At 37.7% G+C, this 26,698-nt stretch overlaps 1 protein-coding gene across 1 annotated transcript; it reads right to left on the bottom strand.

Moving 5' to 3' along the window:
- Positions 1-287: 287 nt before the first annotated feature.
- Positions 288-20,212, bottom strand: cep70 (centrosomal protein 70). The gene is made up of 16 exons (XM_083988275.1): positions 19,479-20,212; positions 18,821-18,920; positions 18,602-18,725; positions 17,232-17,412; positions 15,794-15,975; positions 15,648-15,707; positions 14,533-14,614; positions 13,696-13,787; positions 13,446-13,526; positions 12,242-12,281; positions 11,996-12,154; positions 10,533-10,700; positions 9,238-9,406; positions 7,863-7,962; positions 5,058-5,137; positions 288-698 (listed from the first exon to the last, which is right to left on the bottom strand). The coding sequence occupies exons 1-16, from the start codon at positions 19,485-19,487 to the stop codon at positions 637-639; spliced, it is 1,689 nt and encodes a 562-aa protein (XP_083844401.1). The 5' UTR covers positions 19,488-20,212; the 3' UTR covers positions 288-636.
- Between the last annotated feature and the right edge of the window lie 6,486 nt (positions 20,213-26,698).

Below are 26,698 nucleotides of genomic sequence, written 5' to 3' on the forward strand. Positions count from 1 at the left end.
GGGTCGTGAACCGTGTATCATTGGCTCCGCAGCCTCGGTCACTAACCCCACAGCCACGCTCCGGGTTGCCAACTCTCTGTTTTTCGCTCGTACTTAACCTTCACTTTGACACCAAACGCTCCAAAGAAAAGCAACGCACGACCCACACGCGCGTGGGGGATCGATCCCTCGACCCTCGGCTCCATAGGCAGCAGCTTTACCCACTGTGCTGCTGCTGCTACAGGTTGACTGTGTTGGAACTTCTACTGGCCCCTGTTTTTGTACCAAAGCAGAAAAAAAACACTCCACACACTCACTGGTTTTTATTTACAAGAAAATTACACACTCACACACACATCAATGGACATTCAGAGTCAAAGTAGCAGTCACATGCTGCACTAATGCATTGTGGGACATGTAGGAGCACCTGTGTCAACCTGGAAAGGCAGAAGCACAAACATCCACAGCTCTTTTACTACATATCCAAAGTACAAAAGGACACACACACACAAAGACACTTTTTTGCACAGAGTGGTTAACTGTCTCACATTCACTGGATATATATGGATATTACACTTTGTAGCTTGCAACCAACTCATGCACTTCACACACACTTATTTTAATCATAAAAAACTCTCTCTCTCACACACATACATATCAATAAACACTCTGTTTCAAAGTCCTGACAGCAGGGAGGACGTCGTCCAGGCGACTCACTCCTGAAACACACAAATGCACAACGCAATCCATGAAAAACACATCATCAGGAAGCAACACAACAATCACATCACATGCTCTTCACAACAGAGTGAAGTGTCAAACTGACCCAGGATCAGGAACATGTCCATCATCAGCATCTGGAACGGTGTGAAGAACTCGTCGTGCTGCTTCACTTTGACAATAATGCTGCAAAACACAAAACACAGGCATTTTAGATTTAGTCTTAGTCTTTTTGACCAAAATACTTATTAGTTTTAGTCAATTTGAGTCATTTCTATATGTGATCATTTTAGTCTAGTTTTAGTCGACGAAAACTCAAAAAGGTTTTAGTCTAGTATTTTAAATATAATCCAGCAGAAAAACGACTGACTAAAACTAGACTAAAACTAGACTGAAACTAGACTAAATCTAGACTGAAACTAGACTAAAACTAGACTAAATCTAGACTGAAACTAGACTAAAACTAGACTAAATCTAGACTGAAACTAGACTGAAACTAGACTAAATCTAGACTGAAACTAGACTGAAACTAGACTAAATCTAGACTGAAACTAGACTGAAACTAGACTACAACTAGACTGAAACTAGACTACAACTAGACTGAAACTAGACTAAATCTAGACTGAAACTAGACTGAAACTAGACTGAAACTAGACTAAAACTAGACTGAAACTAGACTAAAACTAGACTGAAACTAGACTAAAACTACACTAAAACTACACTAAAACTACACTAAAACTAGACTGAAACTAGACTAAAACTAGACTAAAACTACACTAAAACTACACTAAAACTAGACTGAAACTACACTAAAACTAGACTGAAACTAGACTAAAACTAGACTAAAACTACACTAAAACTAGACTGAAACTACACTAAAACTAGACTGAAACTAGACTAAAACTAGACTAAAACTACACTAAAACTAGACTAAAACTAGACTAAAACTAGACTGAAACTACACTAAAACTAGACTAAATCTAGACTGAAACTAGACTAAAACTAGACTGAAACTAGACTAAAACTAGACTGAAACTAGACTACAACTAGACTGAAACTAGACTAAATCTAGACTGAAACTAGACTAAAACTAGACTAAATCTAGACTGAAACTAGACTACAACTAGACTGAAACTAGACTACAACTAGACTGAAACTAGACTAAATCTAGACTGAAACTACACTAAAACTAGACTGAAACTAGACTAAAACTAGACTGAAACTAGACTAAATCTAGACTGAAACTAGACTAAAACTAGACTAAATCTAGACTGAAACTAGACTAAAACTAGACTAAATCTAGACTGAAACTAGACTGAAACTAGACTGAAACTAGACTAAATCTAGACTGAAACTAGACTAAAACTAGACTAAATCTAGACTGAAACTAGACTGAAACTAGACTGAAACTAGACTGAAACTAGACTGAAACTAGACTAAATCTAGACTGAAACTAGACTGAAACTAGACTGAAACTAGACTAAATCTAGACTGAAACTACACTAAAACTAGACTGAAACTAGACTAAATCTAGACTGAAACTAGACTGAAACTAGACTGAAACTAGACTAAATCTAGACTGAAACTAGACTGAAACTAGACTGAAACTAGACTAAATCTAGACTGAAACTAGACTACAACTAGACTGAAACTAGACTAAATCTAGACTGAAACTAGACTGAAACTAGACTGAAACTAGACTAAATCTAGACTGAAACTACACTAAAACTAGACTGAAACTAGACTGACACTAGACTAAAACTAGACTGAAACTAGACTGAAACTAGACTAAAACTAGACTGAAACTAGACTACAACTAGACTGAAACTAGACTAAATCTAGACTGAAACTAGACTAAAACTAGACTAAATCTAGACTGAAACTAGACTGAAACTAGACTGAAACTAGACTAAATCTAGACTGAAACTAGACTAAAACTAGACTAAATCTAGACTGAAACTAGACTGAAACTAGACTGAAACTAGACTGAAACTAGACTGAAACTAGACTAAATCTAGACTGAAACTAGACTGAAACTAGACTACAACTAGACTGAAACTAGACTGAAACTAGACTGAAACTAGACTGAAACTAGACTAAATCTAGACTGAAACTACACTAAAACTAGACTGAAACTAGACTAAATCTAGACTGAAACTAGACTGAAACTAGACTGAAACTAGACTAAATCTAGACTGAAACTAGACTGAAACTAGACTGAAACTAGACTAAATCTAGACTGAAACTAGACTACAACTAGACTGAAACTAGACTAAATCTAGACTGAAACTAGACTGAAACTAGACTGAAACTAGACTAAATCTAGACTGAAACTACACTAAAACTAGACTGAAACTAGACTGAAACTAGACTGAAACTACACTAAAACTACACTAAAACTAGACTGAAACTAGACTAAAACTAGACTAAATCTAGACTGAAACTACACTAAAACTAGACTGAAACTAGACTGAAACTACACTAAAACTACACTAAAACTAGACTGAAACTAGACTAAAACTAGACTAAAACTAGACTGAAACTAGACTGAAACTAGACTACAACTAGACTGAAACTAGACTACAACTAGACTGAAACTAGACTAAATCTAGACTGAAACTAGACTAAAACTAGACTAAATCTAGACTGAAACTAGACTGAAACTAGACTGAAACTAGACTAAATCTAGACTGAAACTAGACTAAAACTAGACTAAATCTAGACTGAAACTAGACTGAAACTAGACTGAAACTAGACTAAATCTAGACTGAAACTAGACTGAAACTAGACTACAACTAGACTGAAACTAGACTACAACTAGACTGAAACTAGACTAAATCTAGACTGAAACTAGACTGAAACTAGACTGAAACTAGACTAAATCTAGACTGAAACTACACTAAAACTAGACTGAAACTACACTAAAACTAGACTGAAACTAGACTGAAACTAGACTGAAACTAGACTGAAACTACACTAAAACTAGACTGAAACTAGACTGAAACTAGACTGAAACTACACTAAAACTACACTAAAACTAGACTGAAACTAGACTGAAACTAGACTGAAACTAGACTGAAACTACACTAAAACTACACTAAAACTAGACTGAAACTAGACTGAAACTACACTAAAACTACACTAAAACTAGACTGAAACTAGACTGAAACTAGACTGAAACTACACTAAAACTACACTAAAACTAGACTGAAACTAGACTAAAACTAGACTAAAACTAGACTGAAACTAGACTAAAACTAGACTAAAACTAGACTGAAACTAGACTAAAACTAGACTGAAACTAGACTAAAACTACACTAAAACTACACTAAAACTACACTAAAACTAGACTGAAACTAGACTAAAACTAGACTAAAACTACACTAAAACTACACTAAAACTAGACTGAAACTACACTAAAACTAGACTGAAACTAGACTAAAACTAGACTAAAACTAGACTAAAACTACACTAAAACTACACTAAAACTAGACTGAAACTAGACTGAAACTAGACTAAAACTAGACTAAATCTAGACTAAAACTACACTAAAACTAGACTGAAACTAGACTGAAACTACACTAAAACTAGACTGAAACTAGACTAAAACTAGACTAAAACTAGACTAAAACTAGACTAAAACTAGACTGAAACTAGACTGAAACTACACTGAAACTAGACTGAAACTAGACTAAAACTAGACTAAAACTAGACTAAAACTAGACTAAAACTACACTAAAACTAGACTGAAACTAGACTGAAACTACACTAAAACTACACTAAAACTAGACTGAAACTAGACTAAAACTAGACTAAAACTAGACTGAAACTAGACTGAAACTAGACTAAAACTAGACTGAAACTAGACTAAAACTACACTAAAACTACACTAAAACTACACTAAAACTAGACTGAAACTAGACTAAAACTAGACTAAAACTACACTAAAACTACACTAAAACTAGACTGAAACTACACTAAAACTAGACTGAAACTAGACTAAAACTAGACTAAAACTAGACTAAAACTACACTAAAACTAGACTGAAACTACACTAAAACTACACTAAAACTACACTAAAACTAGACTAAAACTACACTAAAACTAGACTAAAACTAGACTAAAACTAGACTGAAACTACACTAAAACTAGACTGAAACTAGACTAAAACTAGACTGAAACTAGACTAAAACTAGACTGAAACTAGACAGGTCCTGACAGCAGGGAGGACGTCGTCCAGGCGACTCACTCCTGAAACACACAAATGCACAACGCAATCCATGAAAAACACATCATCAGGAAGCAACACAACAATCACATCACATGCTCTTCACAACAGAGTGAAGTGTCAAACTGACCCAGGATCAGGAACATGTCCATCATCAGCATCTGGAACGGTGTGAAGAACTCGTCGTGCTGCTTCACTTTGACAATAATGCTGCAAAACACAAAACACAGGCATTTTAGATTTAGTCTTAGTCTTTTTGACCAAAATACTTATTAGTTTTAGTCAATTTGAGTCATTTCTATATGTGATCATTTTAGTCTAGTTTTAGTCGACGAAAACTCAAAAAGGTTTTAGTCTAGTATTTTAAATATAATCCAGCAGAAAAACGACTGACTAAAACTAGACTAAAACTAGACTGAAACTAGACTAAATCTAGACTGAAACTAGACTAAAACTAGACTGAAACTAGACTAAATCTAGACTGAAACTAGACTAAATCTAGACTGAAACTAGACTAAATCTAGACTGAAACTACACTAAAACTAGACTGAAACTACACTAAAACTAGACTGAAACTAGACTGAAACTAGACTGAAACTAGACTGAAACTACACTAAAACTAGACTGAAACTAGACTGAAACTAGACTGAAACTACACTAAAACTACACTAAAACTAGACTGAAACTAGACTGAAACTAGACTGAAACTAGACTGAAACTACACTAAAACTACACTAAAACTAGACTGAAACTAGACTGAAACTACACTAAAACTACACTAAAACTAGACTGAAACTAGACTGAAACTAGACTGAAACTACACTAAAACTACACTAAAACTAGACTGAAACTAGACTAAAACTAGACTAAAACTAGACTGAAACTAGACTAAAACTAGACTAAAACTAGACTGAAACTAGACTAAAACTAGACTGAAACTAGACTAAAACTACACTAAAACTACACTAAAACTACACTAAAACTAGACTGAAACTAGACTAAAACTAGACTAAAACTACACTAAAACTACACTAAAACTAGACTGAAACTACACTAAAACTAGACTGAAACTAGACTAAAACTAGACTAAAACTAGACTAAAACTACACTAAAACTACACTAAAACTAGACTGAAACTAGACTAAAACTAGACTAAATCTAGACTAAAACTACACTAAAACTAGACTGAAACTAGACTGAAACTACACTAAAACTAGACTGAAACTAGACTAAAACTAGACTAAAACTAGACTAAAACTAGACTAAAACTAGACTGAAACTAGACTGAAACTACACTGAAACTAGACTGAAACTAGACTAAAACTAGACTAAAACTAGACTAAAACTAGACTAAAACTACACTAAAACTAGACTGAAACTAGACTGAAACTACACTAAAACTACACTAAAACTAGACTGAAACTAGACTAAAACTAGACTAAAACTAGACTGAAACTAGACTGAAACTAGACTAAAACTAGACTGAAACTAGACTAAAACTACACTAAAACTACACTAAAACTACACTAAAACTAGACTGAAACTAGACTAAAACTAGACTAAAACTACACTAAAACTACACTAAAACTAGACTGAAACTACACTAAAACTAGACTGAAACTAGACTAAAACTAGACTAAAACTAGACTAAAACTACACTAAAACTAGACTGAAACTACACTAAAACTACACTAAAACTACACTAAAACTAGACTAAAACTACACTAAAACTAGACTAAAACTAGACTAAAACTAGACTGAAACTAGACTAAAACTAGACTGAAACTAGACTAAATTCATTCAGTAAAGGAGGGTTTTACATGTTACTTGTTTCCACCCAATAGCAAATACTTTATGGCCTAATTATGCATCAGCCTACACACAGATAAAGTGGTAACAGTAGCCTAGTGCATTCAGTTTTCCTCAGTCGCTTCGGTGCTTTTCTCACATCACTCTTAACATTTGCACAACAGTTAGTGCATTTCTCTAAACAATTATTACAAACTGTAAAACCTAGTGGATAACCTGCAAAAGCGCGTCACTTGCTCAAAATGGATTGTCCATCCCTCAAAAGCAAAGTATTCATGTCAATGAAACTGTCAGTGTCGTCAAAACGAGAAGTCTTCACACCATCGTTTATGAACAAGATAGAGAATAAACTGTCATAATGAAAACATGACAAAGCCAATGCAAAAAAGTCATGACACTACCTGAAAATACTCAAGACAGCACAATGAACTACTTGTACAGCCATGTGATAAATACAGGAAAACGTTATTGTATTTAGTTAAGTAACTGATACTGAATATGTATGCTTTTTTTTTTTTTTTTTTTTACTGCATATGCTCTTTGCAAATCTGATTTGTTCACAACATTGTGCAAAAGAAAAATACATTACAGTCTAGTGACAGTCTATTGAAGCTGTAAGTCTAAATGTAAAAAGTTCTTGTCCCACTGTAACTTACATTAAGGCCTGACACAATGACAGTAATGTAGTGCAGATTGTTTAGTGCTGAATTACTGTCCAATACAGTCCAATTACCTGCTCTCCCTGAAATGTTTGAATAATTGAATTCACAGTGCTTCTCCCAACATTTAAAATTACTAGTTCAACAATTTTGTATGTAATGACTCAAGCAATGAAATGAGGACTATTAGTTTTATAGGGAAAGACTATTCAGCGTTGATAAGTATAGTTCATTTTGACTGACATGACATAAACAAATGATAATGTTGTAAAACAGCATTTGCAGTTTGTTCAGAGGAAGGAGAAACTGCTGCTATGATGTGGACAAATGAACTAATAGTTATGAGAACTTTCATTCTGATCTGAGAAAAAGCACCAAAGCAATTGAGAAAAAACTGTAACACAACCTGCTGCTCTGCTTCAACAAACGTCTCACAACTCTGTGTGTGTGTGTGTCTCTTAGCTGACCTGTCGATGTCGGCGTCTCCTAGCAACTCATCCACCTTTGACCTGGAGGAAACCAGCTGGGACGCCTGCTGCACCACCTGGGCAGCTGAAGCTCTGCTGTCTGACAAACATCAACACAACAACGCTCTCATTACACACACATTTTTCGATACTTTTCCAAATACAAAGAGAACACAAAAAATGTCATTATTGGCTTTATTTTAATAGAAAATCTTAGAACTATAACATATGTATCAGTAAATCAGTAAACAATCACTGCTGCTGCAGGATTAAAATTGAAATTTCCATCTATATTAATCTGAACTCTTCCTAAATTAAATAATTAGTGGTCTGTTTAAAAATGAATATCAACTTGTTTTCTTTGCATTATTTGAGGTCTGAAAACACTGCATCTTTTTTTGTTATTTTGACCAGTTGTAATTTTTGGGAGAAATTGTTCTCAGTAGTTTATAGAATGAAACACAACGTTCATTTCACCCAAACACACACACACCTATTGTTTCCCATACGTAGACCAATGTGTGGTGCAGCGCCACAGAATCAAGACCAAGACACAAATCGACAAAATGAAAGTACCGGTCCCATCTAAGCGCAGTATAGTATAGTACCTTTTACAGTTTTTCTCAATCACTTTGGTGCTTTTTCCAGATCAGAATGAAAGTTCTCATAACTATTAGTTCATGTAGTCATTTGTCCACATCATAGCAGCAGTTTCTCCTTCCTCTGAACAAATTGCAAACCGTTTTGGACATGTATCAGTTGCTTTCATACAATTCTCTGCTGTTTTATAACATTATCATTTGTTTATGTCCTGTCAGTCAAAATGAACTACACTTTTGAACGCTGAATAGTCGTTCCCTCATTTCATTGCTTGAGTCATTACATACAAAATTGTTGAACTAGTTATCAAAATAAATGTTGGGAGAAGCTCTGTGAATTCAATTATTCAAACATTTCAGTAAGGAAGAACAGGTATGTATGGTATTGGACAGTAATTCAGCACTAAACAATCTGCACTACATTACTGTCATTGTGTCAGGCATTACTGTAAGATACAGTGGGACAAGAACTTTTTACATTTACTGTACATTTAAATGACTTTCGGCTTCACTAGAGAACAGATTTACATAAAGTTGTACCCAAAGAGTGTTTCTTATGTTTGTTGTAGATGACTGTAGTGTATTTTTCCTTTTGAGGGATGGACAATCTATTTTGAGCAAAGTGACGCGCTTTTGCAGGTCATCCACTAGGTTTTTGCAGTTTGTAATAATTGTTTTGAGAAATGCACTAAACTGTTGTGCAGATGTTAATAGTGATGTGAGAAAAGCACCGAAGCGATTGAGAAAAACTGTAAAATGAGGACGTTGTGTCGTACCGAGGTGCAGCAGGTCTCTCAGGTTCTTCATGGCGGTGCTGGTCTCCCCCAGGCAGCTGTACACCTCGTTCATGCGGGGGAACACGCCGCTGAGGGACGACACGTCAAACAGCTTCTGGAAGTGAGACACCATGGACGCCAGAGTGAACTTGGTGGGGCTCCGCAGCACCTGGACAGACACACAACACACACACACACACAGAGTGAAGACGGTCTTGCTGGACTCAGCTCAACTTAAAAACACTTAAAAAGCCTTTGGATAGGGACATTTCAGATGAGATATGGGAGAATTGTATCAAGAATATTCATAACACATAAAGGACTCAATTTTCAACAACTGACCGAAAAACGGTGTGTGGGAGGGACGGAAGTGACCATAGTAAACAAACGGTGTTCTATTCTGTCCTACAGTAAAACTGGCACATAAAAGAGGAGTAAAGCAATATATTAAGCATCAACGATGTTCAACCAAACCCACATAGTTTGAAACAACGTTCAAAACACACACAGCCAGTGTCACAACTAAGCATATCAAGGTAGTACATAGACTACACTATTCTAAGTGTCAAAGTGAAGAAGGGACACTATCCCACTTATTTCACAACTCATTCACTGCAGTTCTACAGCTGTGCCTGTGGGCATATCCAGCTTTATCACCATTCAAACCAACGTATCTAACACGTTATTGCTCGAAATTCATTGCCAATGTAACTATTTTCTCTCTCGTTTGCCTTGAAAGGGGTGCAAGTTGACGCTATTCAGTAAATTTTGCACGTTTTGTTATTTCTATCAAAACAATTAGTGCAACTAACAGCACAAAAAGACACGATCACGGCTCTTGCTGCTCTCTTTCTGCAGGCGACATGCGCAGTAGAACGTCAGTGACGTAGGCTGATAATCCCTCTATAGTTGTATAGCTATTTCCCTTTCTACATTGTTAGCCAGAAAGCTAATTTTACAGTCTTGGAAATCTTGGAAAGTGCTCCTACATTTGAAATGTGGTTGAAGAAAATCAGGTATATTATATTATATTATCTGCCAAAGAGGAAATATTTTTAAAACTCTGGCAACCTTTTTTTCAATTTAATGTCTATAAAAACTGAATTAGTGCTATTCTGCTGTTGTGCCATTTATTTTATACTATACTATATGTCCTGTTTGTCTCATGTCAGAAGAAACTGTCAAAAAAAAACCTGTTCTGTTTAGCACCAGATATAGCAAATATGGATCTATTTTTTTCTGTTAAAAAAACAATAAAAATATAGTTTAAAGTTAAGTTAAAAAAAGAGGTCAACCTTGTCATCCTCAGCAGCAGCAGCAGCAGCAGAGATGTCCTCCAGCATCGTGTCCACCAGCAGCACCATGTCCTCCACCTTCACACCTCCTGCGTCGTCGTGGACGCCGTCACACAGTTGCCCAGGAAACATTCTGGCTGCCAGTCTCCTCAGACCTCGCTGCAGCTCCTGAACACAACACAACACAACACAACACCACTCACTTCTACACATTGTCCACAGAGTCATTGGCTAAATAGTCAAAAACCAACAGTTAAAGTCAGATTGGTCATTTTCTTTGTTCGTGAGTCTTGGACACATTTGTGCCAGTAGGTGGCAGCATCTGCTTTCAAATCTATATACTAGTAGGTGGGTTAATCAGCACAGGCGCGCGCACTGGGAAATCCATACAGTTATTGCCACAAGTCAGTGGTAGTGGCAATAACTGTGTGTTATTGTGATTGTGAGTATATTTTTAGAGTTGGTTGTGTGTAGCCTAATAAATCTGCAACAAAATAAAAGTAATGCTTAGACATTTGCTGTGTTATGCACATAGACCTACACTGGCACGTGTACAAGCCCTTTAAACCACCAGCATGCACAAGCCACTATACAATGTAAAAAAAACTGTGATTAGGATAAGATCGTGATTTTACTGTTAGAAAAAATTCATATGATATTTTTGCTACATCGCCCACCTCTAGTTCTAATATTATAACTTCACCAAGCAAGTTGACCTGAATAACTGAAAGTGTTACTCATTCTGTTGCCCCCAAATAGTCAACCAAGCATTAGCTGACAAAAAGTCATTAGTCATTAAACCACATTTTCATTGGTCAATTGGTCACAAAAAAATAAACCCGAACGTTTGAAGCCCTGTCTTGTCAAAATTACATCCAAATCAATATGACTGGACTGTGTATCAAAGGCTATAGGGCTTTTAATTTGAAGGGCCAGATACAGGAAGTCATTACACTGTCCCTGCAATTGGGGAGGGTCAATTAGTCGACTAAATGCCTCAAATGACAAGAAAATCTTTGGTCAGGGCAGCCATAATAGATTTAAGAACAGTTTCTACCCCAAAGCAGTGACTGCACTTAACACTGAGTAATGATGAGTGGTCAATGTGTGTTTTATGCTTTTTTAAAAAAAATGTTTTTATGAAATTTTGCACTGCAGGAGATGCACTTTTTAATTTCGTTGTTGTGGAAATGACAATGACAATAAACGTATCTATCTATCTATCTATCTATCTATCTATCTATCTATCTATCTATCTATCTATCTATCTATCTATCTATCTATCTATCTATCTAATTGTAAACTAACTATTTAGTAAGTTAAAGATGTGATGCTAATGACAACTTGAAGTGGTGATGAGTGCTTTAAGTTTTTTTGGAAGGTCTTTAAAAAGTCTTAAAAAGGTTTTGCAATTAACCTCAGGATACCCTGTACATATACACATGTGCTTGTGTGTTTGATACCTTGAGCAGGTGCAGCTGCTGGGACCAAACCTCCAGTCTGGGCATCACGTCGTCAAACCCCGTCACATCTGGAGCGACAGCAGCTGGTCTCTGTCTGCAGCGTGGTCCTGATGGAGCGCCGGGGGGGTTCATCACCATGGCGCTGACCTCTGTCAACAGCTGGAGCGACACAGGGGACTCGTGTTCACACAGGAAAGTTGAGTAAAACACACACATGCTAACACACTAACACACGGTGAAGCTTACGTTGTGATAGTGAGCACACAGCTGATCCTCTCTGGACGACCTGCAAACACACACACACACACACACACACACACACACACACACACACAGTCTCTTCATCACCTCATTTCATTTCATGTTCCAGTTGGAAAAAAATTGAAGCTTACATTCATTCATTTATTGTTTATTTGTGACGGGACTTTGCATATTAATGAACATTATAAAAAATGTAAATACACCAGATTTAGCTCAGGGCTCATCACATCACATTCCAACATACCAATTAATTTAAATGCCAAAGATATACTGTTATACTATAATAATAAAGATAATGCAGAAAATGCAACACTTAATTAACCTGATTATTCTAATTGCAAAATTCCACATACATAAAACCAAATTTTCCAAAGGTCGACCTTTCTTTCCTGTTTTTGAAATTGATTTCAAGAACTACCTTGAATGTATTAAAAGAATTGATAATAAAAAATGTACTATACACACTGTTAACATAATTGAAGAAATATTTGGAGAAATGTAATATGTCCTGCAATTTTCTTTCTTCTTTTTATTTAAATTCATTTATTGTATTATTATATTTATGTTACCTATGTAATGACTTATGCACTTCATCCACTTTATGTGTCATACTGTATTTGTTTATTTACTTCCTTGATGCCTGACTGTGATTGGAACTTTTAAATAAAGTTTTGAAAAAATAAAAATAAAAATTCATGTGCCAGTTATAGTTTGAATCTTTTTTTTTTTTACACAGTGCATCATTTCACTGCTGTGTTGTATAACTTAACAGTGTTATTTTGGATTTTGGATTCAGTGTTTTAATGGTATTTCTTATATTTTATCTCTTATATGATCACAATTAGTGAATATTCTATTTATATTGTTATTTATAATAATGCATCTCTATGTCACTATACATACTGTGTTGTATGTTTTTACCTTTATGTGATTCTAGGACCTGCAACCCAAATTGCCCTTTGGGACATGAAATGAAATAAACTCAACTGAACTATATGATTTCAATTGTTTTCATATAACCCAGAAATACATTTGTAGATATATTTTGTGTTATATATTATGTCATATATTCTTATATTTCCTCTTTAATTTACTTTTTTGAATTTTAAACCACATTTCTGTTTTGTTTTTTTTAACAGTGTATAATCAAATAAACAGTGACACCTGAAGGCACCGCTCCTCTTCCCACCTGGTCTTACTTCGTCTCTTTAATCCGTCCACACCGCAACACACCGGGTGTTTGTTCAGCTTGGCTTCCTTCACTGTGGTCCTGCACACACACACACACACACACACACACACACACACACACACACACACACACACACACACACACACTCACACACACACACACACACACACACACACACAGTCCACATCAACACTGACATTAAAGCCACATCGTGCACGTGTTTCAGCAGATGGACCGACACACTCACTGTGTGTGCAGCAGCTCCTGCTTCAGCTGCTCCACCTCCTTCTGCAGCTCTTCTATCTGACCTCTGCTCTCCCTCTGCTGCTGCTCGTACACCTACACACACACACACACACACAATGTGGTGAAACAAATGGGGAAAATGTTATTATTGGGGGAGATTTCAATCAATTAAGAGACCTGGCCCAGTTAAACATTGCTACAGTAAGTCCCAAGTATCCATTGACTTTTTCCTAATATCCAAACAGTTAGTGAGTGTAACTATCACTGCTTCAATTGGTAACATTGTTTTATCAGATCACGCTGCAGTTGACGTGTTGGTGTTAGGTTCTGGATCTTCATCTGAAACTCCTACAAGTCCTTGGAGATTCAGAACCTCTCTACTTCGAAATGAAAAATCCCCTAAGTTCATTAGAGAGGAAGTTCTTGAGTATTGGGATTCGATGAAGGAACAACTTCTAACCCAGGTCTAGAATGGGATGCATTTAAAGCCTGCTTGAGGGGTTGCTTAATACAACACAGCTCCTATCTGAAAAAATAAACTACTATTCAATTAGGCCTACTGGAATTGGAGAAAACGTCACAGGAAGGAGGAGATTTTCATATTAATATTGATGAATCTACATTTGTTAATGGGTCCATTTTCAATAAATACTGTACATTGTTTTGTCTTTATAGTTACTTTGATATTTAGTGGTCAACTCGCCCAGCATTTCCAGGTTTGCAGAGGCTGCATCTTTTGTTGATGCAGTTATGAACCTGTGTGTACAGGAATCAGCTGCATCTCTGCTTCACTCACACACACACACACCACACTCGGCTCTAACTCTGCAGCTTTTACCTTCAGGGCGGTGTGAAAGGATGAAGCAGCGCTGTTGGTCGTCCTCTGTGTTGGTCTGGGATCAGTTTCTCCTCTGATGGACCTGATGGATGGACGGGACATCATCAACACCAACAATGATCAGGGGGGTTTAGTCCTCTTTGGATCAAACACAGTAAAGCTACAGTTAAAGAGGAACTGTCACACTGTGCACACCCCAAGGTACAACAGAGTTTCTCTCATCTAGAGCGGCTTCTGTTTATAAACAGACACAAATCATTCATCAACTGTTGAATGAAATATTAAAATCCTTTTCACAACTTAAACAAATCCATCAATTCAACATTACATCACAAACCACACAGACCAGGACAGTCTTAAAGAGAACTGACCGATATCAAGACTCATTTATGTAGTTGAGCAACTTGTATCAACAGATTTCCAAAAAGTTAAAGCAGAAGTAAGCGCAATATTTGTGTTAATATAAGTCTGTCGAATTTCTACCATATAAGACCATTTCTCACCTCCAAGAAAAGCTAAAGTCTATATGCATGCCATGATATTCTCACACATAAATTATTGTTTTACAACATGGACACACACAACAGAAAGTATATTGAAACCCATCAAGTCTCTCTTCAAAAAGACAGTTAAGATTCTGGACAGGAAACCTCCTCATTTTCATTATTGAAATGTTTTACAAAAGTTTAACATTCTTGACTTAGACAGTTATCAGATTTTTATGGATGTCTGTCTCATTTTCAAAGTTTTAAACGCACTTGCCCCACCACCACTGAATACATTCATTCAGAAAAAAAATAATGAAGGGCGAAGAACCAGAGCCTTAACAAGAGGTGACTGTAATGTACCGAGGCGTAGAACAAAATTTTGTCAAATGGTTATTTCTGTAAAAGGAACTCAGTACTGGAACAAGTTACCACCACACATCAGAAACTGCGACAACTTTAAAGAGTATATACGGTAAGTGATTGCTGTCGGAAGATACGACTATTTAAGACTTATATTAACACAAATATTCCGCTTCCTTCTGCTTTAAACTTGATAGTGAATGGATATAAAGTAAGAAAAACAAACCCTATATATATAAACACATAAACTAAGAAAGAGTTGTGTACCTGAGCTCGTCCTTCAGCCGAGTCACTTCAGCTTCATACACCATCATCACATCCGACAACCTGCACACACACAGACACACAACATGACACAACGCTCTACATTTACCACCAGCTCAGCTCTCTCCATCATGTAGAACAGGTCTCACTCCTGGTCTGCTGCTGCTGCTGCTGCTGCAGAGTTGTGTCGACTCCTCCTCTCCGTGTGCAGCTGGCTGCTCTCGCTCCGTCGCTCCTCTTCCTCCTTGATGGTGAAGTAGAGTTTCCTCTGCAGCTCGGCCGACTTCTCCTTCTCCCTCCACAGCTTCAGCTGCAGCTCCTCGCTCCGTTTCTGGACACAACATCACAAGGTCGGTGTACGGTTTTTATTAACCTAACTCTGTTAACTTAATAAATCCTGGCGAAACAGTGTCACACTTTCGGGAAAATTACGTTTCCCCAAACTCCAAATGTGCAATTTAAAAACATTAAAACATTTAAAAAATTCAACATCCATTTACCACACATACAGTACATAACATAAAAGCACAGATATACTGACAGAGGCCTATATGATGTTGTGGGGAGATAATAAAGTGCAAAGTGCAAAGTGCAGAGCAGCAGAAACAATGGCCATGATACTTTGATGAGATACTTTGACATGATATTTTACACAAGTTGCATCACTTTTACACATCAACTCACCAGCTCAGCTTCACCGGTCAAACCGAGTCACAGTAATAATGACCGCCGACGAAGAAAATACTAGGTATACTGCCGCTGCTAGAGGGCGCTATGAACTCCCAACAATATAAAATAATATCACACTGTACTATATTTTGTTTTCAGTTTGGTTTCGTTGTGTTCCTAATCCGTTCTAGCACAACTCCATCAAGAAACCCTGTCCTGGTTTTGCATTGTTGCATCCTCATCCATCTTATCCATCCCATAAACAGTCGTACATAATGTTATTTCAGTGTACGTCTTTTTTGGTTCTAGTAGTATTTACATAATCACAATTATGTATCACATCTCTTGCAATATCTACACACTCCTGCTTGTGCAACTGTGTGTACGGGCATCGTGCAACACAATCTGGCACTCTAAACCGATGTGCACTTAAGGGCTTGGTTCCCATGCACTGCTGCACTTTAGCACTTGTCACTTTGGCCCGGCACCTTTGCACTTTTGCACTTTATCTCTCAGAAACTCTTTTGGTCCCCCTACCATTGGAAGTGTTGTCTAAATGTCAATGTTTTATTTCATTAAAGTTGTGTGTTGTTGTCTGCATTACATTTGTTATAATACTAAACATAGTATTATAAAGTATAGTAACATAAAAACAGTACAGTGTGTTCTGACACTGTACTGTTTTTATGTTTTGGGACTCCGGATGGAAACTAGCACTAGCTGCTACAATCCGGCACATTTACATGTTTTTATATGTCCATTAATGTGCATTGTCCCACCCAAATAAACCAATAAATAAATTAAATTAAATAAATAAATAGTAGGAGACTAAATAACATGTTTGAAAACAGAAAAACTCCACACAGTCAGACTGGATTCTTCACCAGTCATTTACAGAGCTGTGTGTTGCAGACCGACCTGTTCTTCCTCCTTCTCCTGCTGCAGCTGCTGCATGCGGCTGCCGTGCTGCAGCACCTTGTCCAGGTGTCGCTCCTCCAGCTCCTGGACTTGGACCCTGACCTGGTCCAGCAGCGTCTGCAGCTCTGTGGCTCTCTGAGACTGATGAGCTGCTGCTCTCATCTGCTGCTGGGCCTCCTCCCTGACCAAGCACACAACATCTTCACCTTCATCTACACCTGGCTTCATTACAGCAGCTTCTGTGGAGCTACAATCAGCTGGTTAAGGACCCGACAATCAGCTGGCTGCACATTTCCATACACCTCAGATTGGATGACAGCAGGACAGCTGGCTGCCACTACACTGCATATACATTATTGAATAGTTGCTTCGATGTTGTATCTGATCAGTATATGGGCACAGTGACACTCACTGTACATATTTCAAATTGTCATAAACCTTCCTGCTGATTGATAAACACAATTCCAGCACTTCTAAGTGGAATTTGAAACCCTGTGGACAACGCAAGAACTACTTTCCCCACTCATTTAACCGTGTAAAGTGATAGTTCACATCCTCAGTAAAACAACAACAAAAAAAACCCATCAATACCAGTTTATATTAATGCACTTGTTCAATAGAAAGAGGCTGTAAATGACAGAGCTTTTGACACAAGTGTAAATAGATAAAAAGATAAATTCAACACTTCACTACAGCTGACCAAAAAAAATACCCACAGAGAAAAGCTCAAGTGGCTAACAAGCTACTGTATATTTATCATTTATCTCTAAACCAGCAGCACAATCATCTGAATTTACTGCAGGTAAAACACATCAAACATCCACAACTACAATTTTATAAGATTGAATCAACTCACAAAAAGCATCAGATTTGTTGAAATGTACATTTTTGGATTCATGTTTTTTTTTTAACCATTAGTAAGACAGAAAGCCCTGAAAATGTCAAATGGTGTAACCAGAAAAGAATAATAGATATTAAATATTTTATCCACCTACAGTAGATTTAAGTGGACTTATAAAAATATACTTTCATCTGAAAACATTAAATTGAAATAGATTTTTTCTGTGTTTCTATAATTTGATTTTAATGCATTTTAGCAACTCTGGTCCTAAAAATAAAAGGCTTTTCTTCTAAATAATGTGACAAATGTTGTATTTGTTGTAATAGTGTTGCACTGCAAAAGTGAATTACATTTATTTCACATTTCAGTCCAGATTTACATGAAAAAATACCAGTTACACCACCTGCATCACGTCATTGACCCATTTACAAGTAAAAATTCCATGTTTCCAAATGGATAAATGAGACTAAATGGTTGTATTTTATTCTTAACTCCACACTGTGTTTGTGGTGTGTGTACTGTAGCTCACTTGAGTTCCTTGTTGGACTTGATGAGCTCCTGTATCAGAGCTTGTCTCCTCTCAGAGTCCGTGAGCATCGTCCTCAGCGTCGCCCTGATCTCTCCGGCTGAAGCCTTTCCCAGCAGAACCAGATCTAAACACACATATTTTACAGTGCTCAACATCTCCCCTCAGTGGTATACACATACACAGTCCTATAATGGTTATATTTGCTAAAGACACTCTCACCTGAAAGGTTTTTATTCTCAACAGGATCTGCAAAGCACACCGGTTTAAATCCATGATACTGGAGGAGTTTGTTCACGTCGTCCCACTCCACCTGCTCCTGCTGCAGCACAAACAGTCAGTGTGTTACGTAGGAAAATACAAGTTAAACAAACACGGCAGAAGAGTGTTAACCTGAAAAAATGTAAAATTAAAAGGTTTTCAAGTAAAATTCCTTCTCAGTTAAAATTGTCTAGCCCTGCCTGAAAGAAATGTATTGATTCTTTAGTGTTTGTTGGAGTTATGCAACCCACAATAACCTCTAAAGGGCAATGTTGTAAAATAGAGAACCTCTCCTACCTGGAACTGTCTACATGTCCACAGGTAAACATATGTCTTATCTGTGGACTGTAAAAAGGAAGATCTCCTCTCCATTCCTGTGTCCATTCTTCAAAGTCCTACACACTGACACTACTACACTACTGATCATGACAGGAGGAGGAGGAGGGAGGGAGGCTCATGTGTCAGACTCAGACCCACCGGGGATCAGGTTTCTGCTAGACCCCACACAGCTGACAGGACCAGGACCCGCCCCCCACCGTGTTACAATAACAGCATGGAAGTGTCTGATAACACACCCGCACACAGACACACACCCACACAGTTTGTCAATGTCACTCACCTGCTCCATTCTCCCAGTCTAACAATTACGTTACGTCAGTGACCACACATTTACGGCAGCTCCTCAGCTCCACTGGACAGGTCCAACAAGTCACTGTAGCAACTTGGCTTCAGCCATGTTGTAAACTAATGCAGTTTCTAAACAAGTACAAGTGTCTACAAACTGCAAGCTGCATTAGTTTACAAGATTGCTGACTTACCAAGTAAAGCACATGTCAGACAGGGAAACACGACGAAACTTTATCAAATTATACCCATTTTGGAATAACTACCTTATTCTTGTAACTTCGGCAGGCAGCAAAACAGAGAGGAACGCTTATTTCGAGGGGGAAACAACACAATCGAGAGGCTAACGCTGCTCGGTTAGCTTCTGGCTAACCGTTAGCTTGTGGCTAACCGAGTTAATAGTTGTTGTCACCGCTACAACTACTCGAGTATCGACAACTTCCGACAGTTAATTAGGGACTTTGCACCTTAAAACCCGTAAAAGACACGACGCTAACTACGTAGTAAATGAACAGTATGTGTTATTATCTCCTTACTTCAGCGACAGTGCAAAGCTGCTGCAGCCGATTCATGTTTTGTTTGTTGTTGGTTGGTTGCACCACGGCGTTTCTCTTCCGCAATTCAAAAAGTGCGCTCCTACGTCATCGACGTTAACCAATGGAATGGCTGGATTTGCTGCTCGTCACCAGAGCCAGAGCCAATCATCGCTCTGCTCGTCACTCACGCAGGCTGCTACCGTTCACTACACTACCCACAATCCTTAGCACTGTCTTGTCTTGTCTTCTTTTTACAGTCTATTTGTCTAGCATGTACATGTACACTGCTCAAAAAAATAAAGGGAACACTTAAACAACACATCTTAGATCTGAATTAACAGTTTAAAATTATTATTTAGCTGTTAGCTGCTAAGTTTTAGCTGCTGTCTCTGTGACCGTTGACGCACGGAGCAGATTCTAACGTCTCTTTCTACGTCACCACGTCTCCGCGGTTTCAACAGCTTCTTCATAAACTTATCTCTTTTCACTAGTGGAGGTTTTTATTTTATTTTATCTCACTTACGGTGAGTTTGAGCGAAGTTCACGGCGTCTCAGGTGGTCTTCAGGTGTGTTTACCGCTCGCAGGTGAATCAGGAAGTGAAGCGGAAGCGGAAGCGGAAGCTGCATACGGGTACTCTTGCGGCTGTGACAGCAGCAGCGCCACCTGGCGGAGAGGAGGAGGAGAGACACCCAGCTACAGGAGTAACACAGTCAGACTGGTTCTAGAGCTGCTCCGCTGGCTGTGGACTGATAACAAAGTCATCATTGTTAATAATATTGTTTTTGAGCCAAGACAAACATGTTGGTGAAGAAGAGTTTGACATGAAAAGGTAACAATGAACAACAAGGACTTGGTGTCAAACCTCCAACCTCTGAGTCTTCAGACAGAAGCACATTCCACTAGACCACCACTCAACCTGACGATTCCTATTTGGGAATTTCTACTGTTTGTCACTTTTGCTGTGTTTGCTTTCTGCTGCTGTGCTGTACGAGTCGTCACAAGTCCCACATCTTCACATCCTACATCCAGTGGCGGCCTACAGGATAAACTCCTGACTGTGGACACGGAGGTCACTGGTTCAATCCCTGCTCTTGCCATCTTGCTTTTCTCTGATGCCTTTCCTTTCCATGTGGAGGTCAAATACACCAGGAGTCAGTGAAGAAGACAGCTCGGCTGGGTGGCTGAGAGGGTTACACCACTGGTGTTGGAGTTGGAAGTTGTGAGTTCAAAACCGACCGTGCGGTAATAATACATAGGAAGGAGGAGTCAGGACGCCAGGGTTAGGGGGGGGTCTTTCCCCCCCACACTCCAACACCATAGTTATAGATTATAGTAAAAGCCTAGATGTAGCAGTCATAGTATGTAGATTACAGCTCTAAGATCGTAGTAGAAGAGGTGTTCGCTTGGAGAAAGGTAAAGAGATAGAGATAATTCATGGCCGGTCTGGACCCACAACCTTCAACTCCAACACCAGTGGTGTAATCCTTTTTTATCCTTTTTTTTCAAAGTGTAATCATATGTATTATTATATATAATATTATATTTATATATTATATTATATTTATATATAATAATAATATATATAATATTATATATATATATAATAATATATAATTATATATAATAATATTATATTATATATAATAATATAATATATAAGGATAGATAGATATATATAACAATATATAAAAATAAAAATATAATATATAATATTATATAATATATAATATTATTTATATATATTTATAATATATAATAATATATATAACTATATATATATAATTTATATATACTAATATAACTATATATATATATATAATTTATATATACTAATATAATATATTTTATATATATTATTATATATATATTATTTGCATTATATATATATTATATATAATATATATAATATTATATAATACATATATTAATTATTATTAATATATATAATATTATATATATTATTATTATTATTATTATTATTATTATAATACATACATACATACATACATACATACTATGATTACACTTTGAAAAAAAAGGATTACACCACTGGTGTTGGAGTTGAAGGTTGTGGGTCCAGACCAGCCATGATTTATCTCTATCTCTTTACCTTTCTCTTCTCCAAGCGAACACCTCTTCTACTACGATCTTAGAGCTGTAATCTACATACTATGACTGCTACATCTAGGCTTTTACTATAATCTATAACTATGGTGTTGGAGTGTGGGGGGGAAAGACCCCCCCCTAACCCTGGCGTCCTGACTCCTCCTTCCTATGTATTATTACCGCACGGTCGGTTTTGAACTCACAACTTCCAGCTCCAACACCAGTGGTGTAACTCTCTCAGCCACCCAGCCGAGCTGTTGTTGCCTCTGGCTCCTGGTGGATCTGAGCTCCACATGGAAAGGAAACACAGCAGAGAAAAGCAAATTGGCAAGAGCAGGGATTGAACCAGTGACCTCCGAGTCAACAGTCAGGAGTTTATCCTCTAGGCCGCCACTGGATGTAGGATTTAAAGATGTGGGACTTGTACTGACTGGTACAGCACAGCAGCAGAAAGCAAACACAGCAACAGTGACAAACAGTAGAAATCCCCAAGTGTGACTCCTCAGGTTGAGTGGTGGTCTAGTGGAAGATGCTCCTGTCTGAGGACTCAGAGGTTGGAGGTTTGAAACCAACTCCTAGTGCAGACTGATTGTTGTACATTGTTACTTTTTCATGTTATGAGTCAAAGTGTTCTTCATCAGTATTCCTTTGTATTGATATTTATGGCAAAATATATTTTGAAATGACTTATAAAACATAATAATTCCACATTTTTTAACCTTAATTATGATACGGAATCAGATTATTATAAGTTATGCATATTTCTTTGTGTTGTACATAAAGTAGTTGATTGTGTAATTGCATATAATTTCATTATCAGTCACAGTATGTTATTTGTTATATAAATAGGGTGTAGTAGAATGTAGAATGTAAACAGAAAAAAAATGAACAAACAGAGTGCATATGGATTAAAAAGTGTTTATTTGGAGTAACAAAATCAGAATCAGACTGGTCCTAGAGCCGCTCCGCTGGCTGTGGACTGAAAACAAAGTAGGCACATGAACTCACCACGGCTGGTGACAGGTGTCAGTAGCCATGTTTCCATCCAAAGTGATTCGATTTACTGGGAAATGCGCGTTAAAAGAATTGGTCACAGGAGCTCATGTGGTGATGCTCAACTGTTGTAACATTAAAATACATGCACACCAGGGTGATTATATGCTACTGGCCTGATGAATAAATAACAAATAAAAATGAACTGACTTGCTTTTCCTTATAGTAAGCCTTTATTTTGCCAAACATATTTGTAGCTCATTGAATTGATGAAGCCCAATGGTTCATGTGCAGTAAGACATGTGTGTGGTCTAAAACTGCAGAGTCTCATCAAGGCTAAAGAAACATTTCCACACAAGTTTCTTTGAACCAAACAGTGAAGTTCTTCCTTCTAGAAACCGTCATCCACCACTGAGCCCAGAAGAACATGGAAAGTTCAAGTGTTTAGACTATGCAACCAATTACGGCCACTTGTTCTTTAACTTTCAGACTGAGAAAATGGAGGCAATTGTTTTTGTGAATGAAGTTGTACGTTTGGAAAGACACAGATTAGAGTGAAACACATGAGCCACAGATTTGTCACTTCAGGTTTACTTTATTTTGCACTTTTTGAACAACTTTGTTTTATCCTTGACCCATTCTTGTTTGTGCCAAGTAGCTATTGCTAACATGTAATGTGCTTCTCGTCAGCCATCTTGGAGACTAATGCAGCTTGCAGTTTGTAGACACTTGTATTTGTAGTTTAGAAGCTGCATTAATTTACAAGATGTTCTGAAGAGAAGCACATGACATGCTGGCAGTAGCCACTTAGCTAGCTGGGATCAAGGCTAAAGAAACATTCCCACACAATAAAAGTAACATTGCATCAGTGTCTTTGTGCCAAGTTCTTCTATGGTGGAGTTGCAGCTTCTAGAAGAAACATGGAAAGTTAGTGTTTGAAATGCAAAACAGATGCATGACTAAATTCATTGCATTAACAGCGAGAAAACATGAGGATAGTTGGACTAATGTTTAGTGAAAGAAACAAACATTTGTGTGCATCTTACCAATTAGCGGCAGTAGAAGCACATGGTGGCCTCCATTAGCTGTAGCCAGTTAGCTCAGGGTTGAACACATGCAGAAGTAGAAAGCAGACAAAGATTAGAGTGAAACAAAGTACAAAATAAAGTAACCTGCTAATAAAACATGCTAATGTGGCCATTACCGTTTGTGCCAAGTGGCTAGTACTAGAATATAAGTCTGACATGTGCTTCACTTGGTAAAGTCAGCAATCTTGTAAACTAATGCAGCTTGCAGTTTGTAGACACTTGTACTTGTTTAGAAACTGCATTAGTTTACAACATGGCTGAAGTGCAGCACAAGGCAGACTCCATTGCTGCACTAGCCACTTGGCACAAAACCAGAAATGGACCAAGGCTAAAAAACATTTGACTCAAGAAAAGTAGTGACGTGTGTATGTGTTGTCTTTCTTACCAAAGAGAGGCAGCTCATAGAAGCATATGGTTGTTAGCTGTAACCAGGTACTGTAGCTCAGGATTGAACACATGCAGAAACAGAACACAACGATTAGAGTGAAACAAGTACAAAATAAAGTAAACTTGAAATGAAATACGAGCCAGGGCCAAGAGAGTCGGCCATCTTGAAAGTAATGCAGCTTGCAGTTTGTAGACACTTGTGTTTGTAGTTTAGAAGCTGCATTAGTCTCCAAGATGGCCGACTCCATTGTTAGCACTAGCCACTTGAATCAACACTAAAGAAACAATGAAACTAACTCTTCAGTGTCTTTGTCTTCTTTGAACCAAGCAGTGAAGTTCCTCTGGGCTCAATGGTGGATGGCAGTTTCTAGAAGAATGACGACTAAGTGCAATTAATGTATCCGTCTTTAATAAGAATGAAAATGGCGGTTTCACTAAATGTTTGTCAAAGAAAATGAAGAGTTGTGTGCATGTCTTGCATCTTTCTTACCAAGTAGAGGTATTGGGAGCACATGGTGGCCTCCATTAGCTGTAGCCCATTAGCTCAGGGTTGTAGCCCGTTAGCTCAGGGTTGTAGCCCGTTAGCTCAGGGTTGTAGCCCGTTAGCTCAGGGTTGAAGACATGCAGAAGAATAAAGGAGACAAAGATTAGAGTGAAACAAACAGGAGTCATAAACAGCATTTCAAACAACTTTAAGCCTCCATCCATTACTGGTTTGTGCCAAGTGGCTAATGTTAGCGATGGAGTCTGCCTTGTGCCTCACTAAAACCATCCTGTAAACTAATGCAGCTTCTAAACAAGTACAAGTGTCTACAAACTGCAAGCTGCATTAGTCTACAATACCTGAAGCACATGGCAGACTCCATTGCTAGCACTAGCACTAGCCACTTAGCACAAACCACAAATGGACCAAGGTGAAACAAACATTTAATGACAATAAAAACTAACGTACAGTGTCTTCAGTGTCTTTGTCTTCTTCAACGGTGGATGGACGGCAGCTTCTAGAAGGAAGAACAGGGACAAAGTGTTTAACAAGACTAAATGTAGCCAACTTACTCATGTGTTGGTCCTGTGGTTTAGGTGTCTACCTTGTGTCTTTCTTACCAAGCGGACCGATTAGGGTGGAATACATGCAGAAGTAGAAAAAAGACAAAGATTAGAGTGAAACAAAGCACAAAATAAGGTAAATCTGAAGTGAAATAAAGCTGCTAAGTGGCTATAGTGCTAGCAATGGAGTCCGCCATGTGCGCCACTTGGTAAGTCGGCCATCTTGTAAACCAATGCAGCTTCTAAACTACAAGTACAAGTGTCTACAAACTGCAAGCTGCATTAGTCTACGATGACCGACGTACCAAGTGAAGCACATGGCAGACTCCATCGTTAGCACGAGCCACTTAGCACAAACAAGAAATGGGAAAGTCACAAAACATGTTAACCTGAAGCGAAAGACAGAAGATGAGCAGCAAACTCTCCTCTCATCCCTTCTGCTGCAGCTCCATCAGCCTGAAGGAGAATTTAAAGGCCACTGCTCGTCACCACACACCTGCACACACACTGTGCGCCGACCAATGGAGACGCAGCTCGGCCTTCCTGGGGGGCGTGGCCTCGTTGAGACTGATTGTTGTACATTGTTATTTTTTCATGTTATGAGTCAAAGTGTTCATCAGCATCTTTAAGTTCTACTCTGTTTCCTTTGATATTTATGGCCAAATATATTTTGAAATGACTTATAAAACATAATAATTACACATTTTTTAACCTTAATTATGATACGGAATCGGATTATTATAAGTTATGCATATTTCTTTGTGTTTTACATAAAGTAGTTGATGTGTAATTGCATATAATTTCATTATCAGTCCCAGTATGTTATTATTTGTTATATAAATAGGGTGCAGTAGAATATAAACAGGAAAAAAATGAATAAACAGAGTGCATATGGATTAAAAAGTGTTTATTTGGAGTACCAAAATCAGACTGGTCCTAGAGCCGCTCCGCTGGCTGTGGAAACATAGAAAGCATTAGTTCATACATTGATTGAATTTCAGTGTGAAGGCTAATTGACACCACATTTATCCATTAATGCCATTAATATAAAGCTCTA

Source organism: Trachurus trachurus, assembly GCF_905171665.1.
Source record: "Trachurus trachurus genome assembly, chromosome: 2".
Taxonomy (NCBI): domain Eukaryota; kingdom Metazoa; phylum Chordata; class Actinopteri; order Carangiformes; family Carangidae; genus Trachurus; species Trachurus trachurus.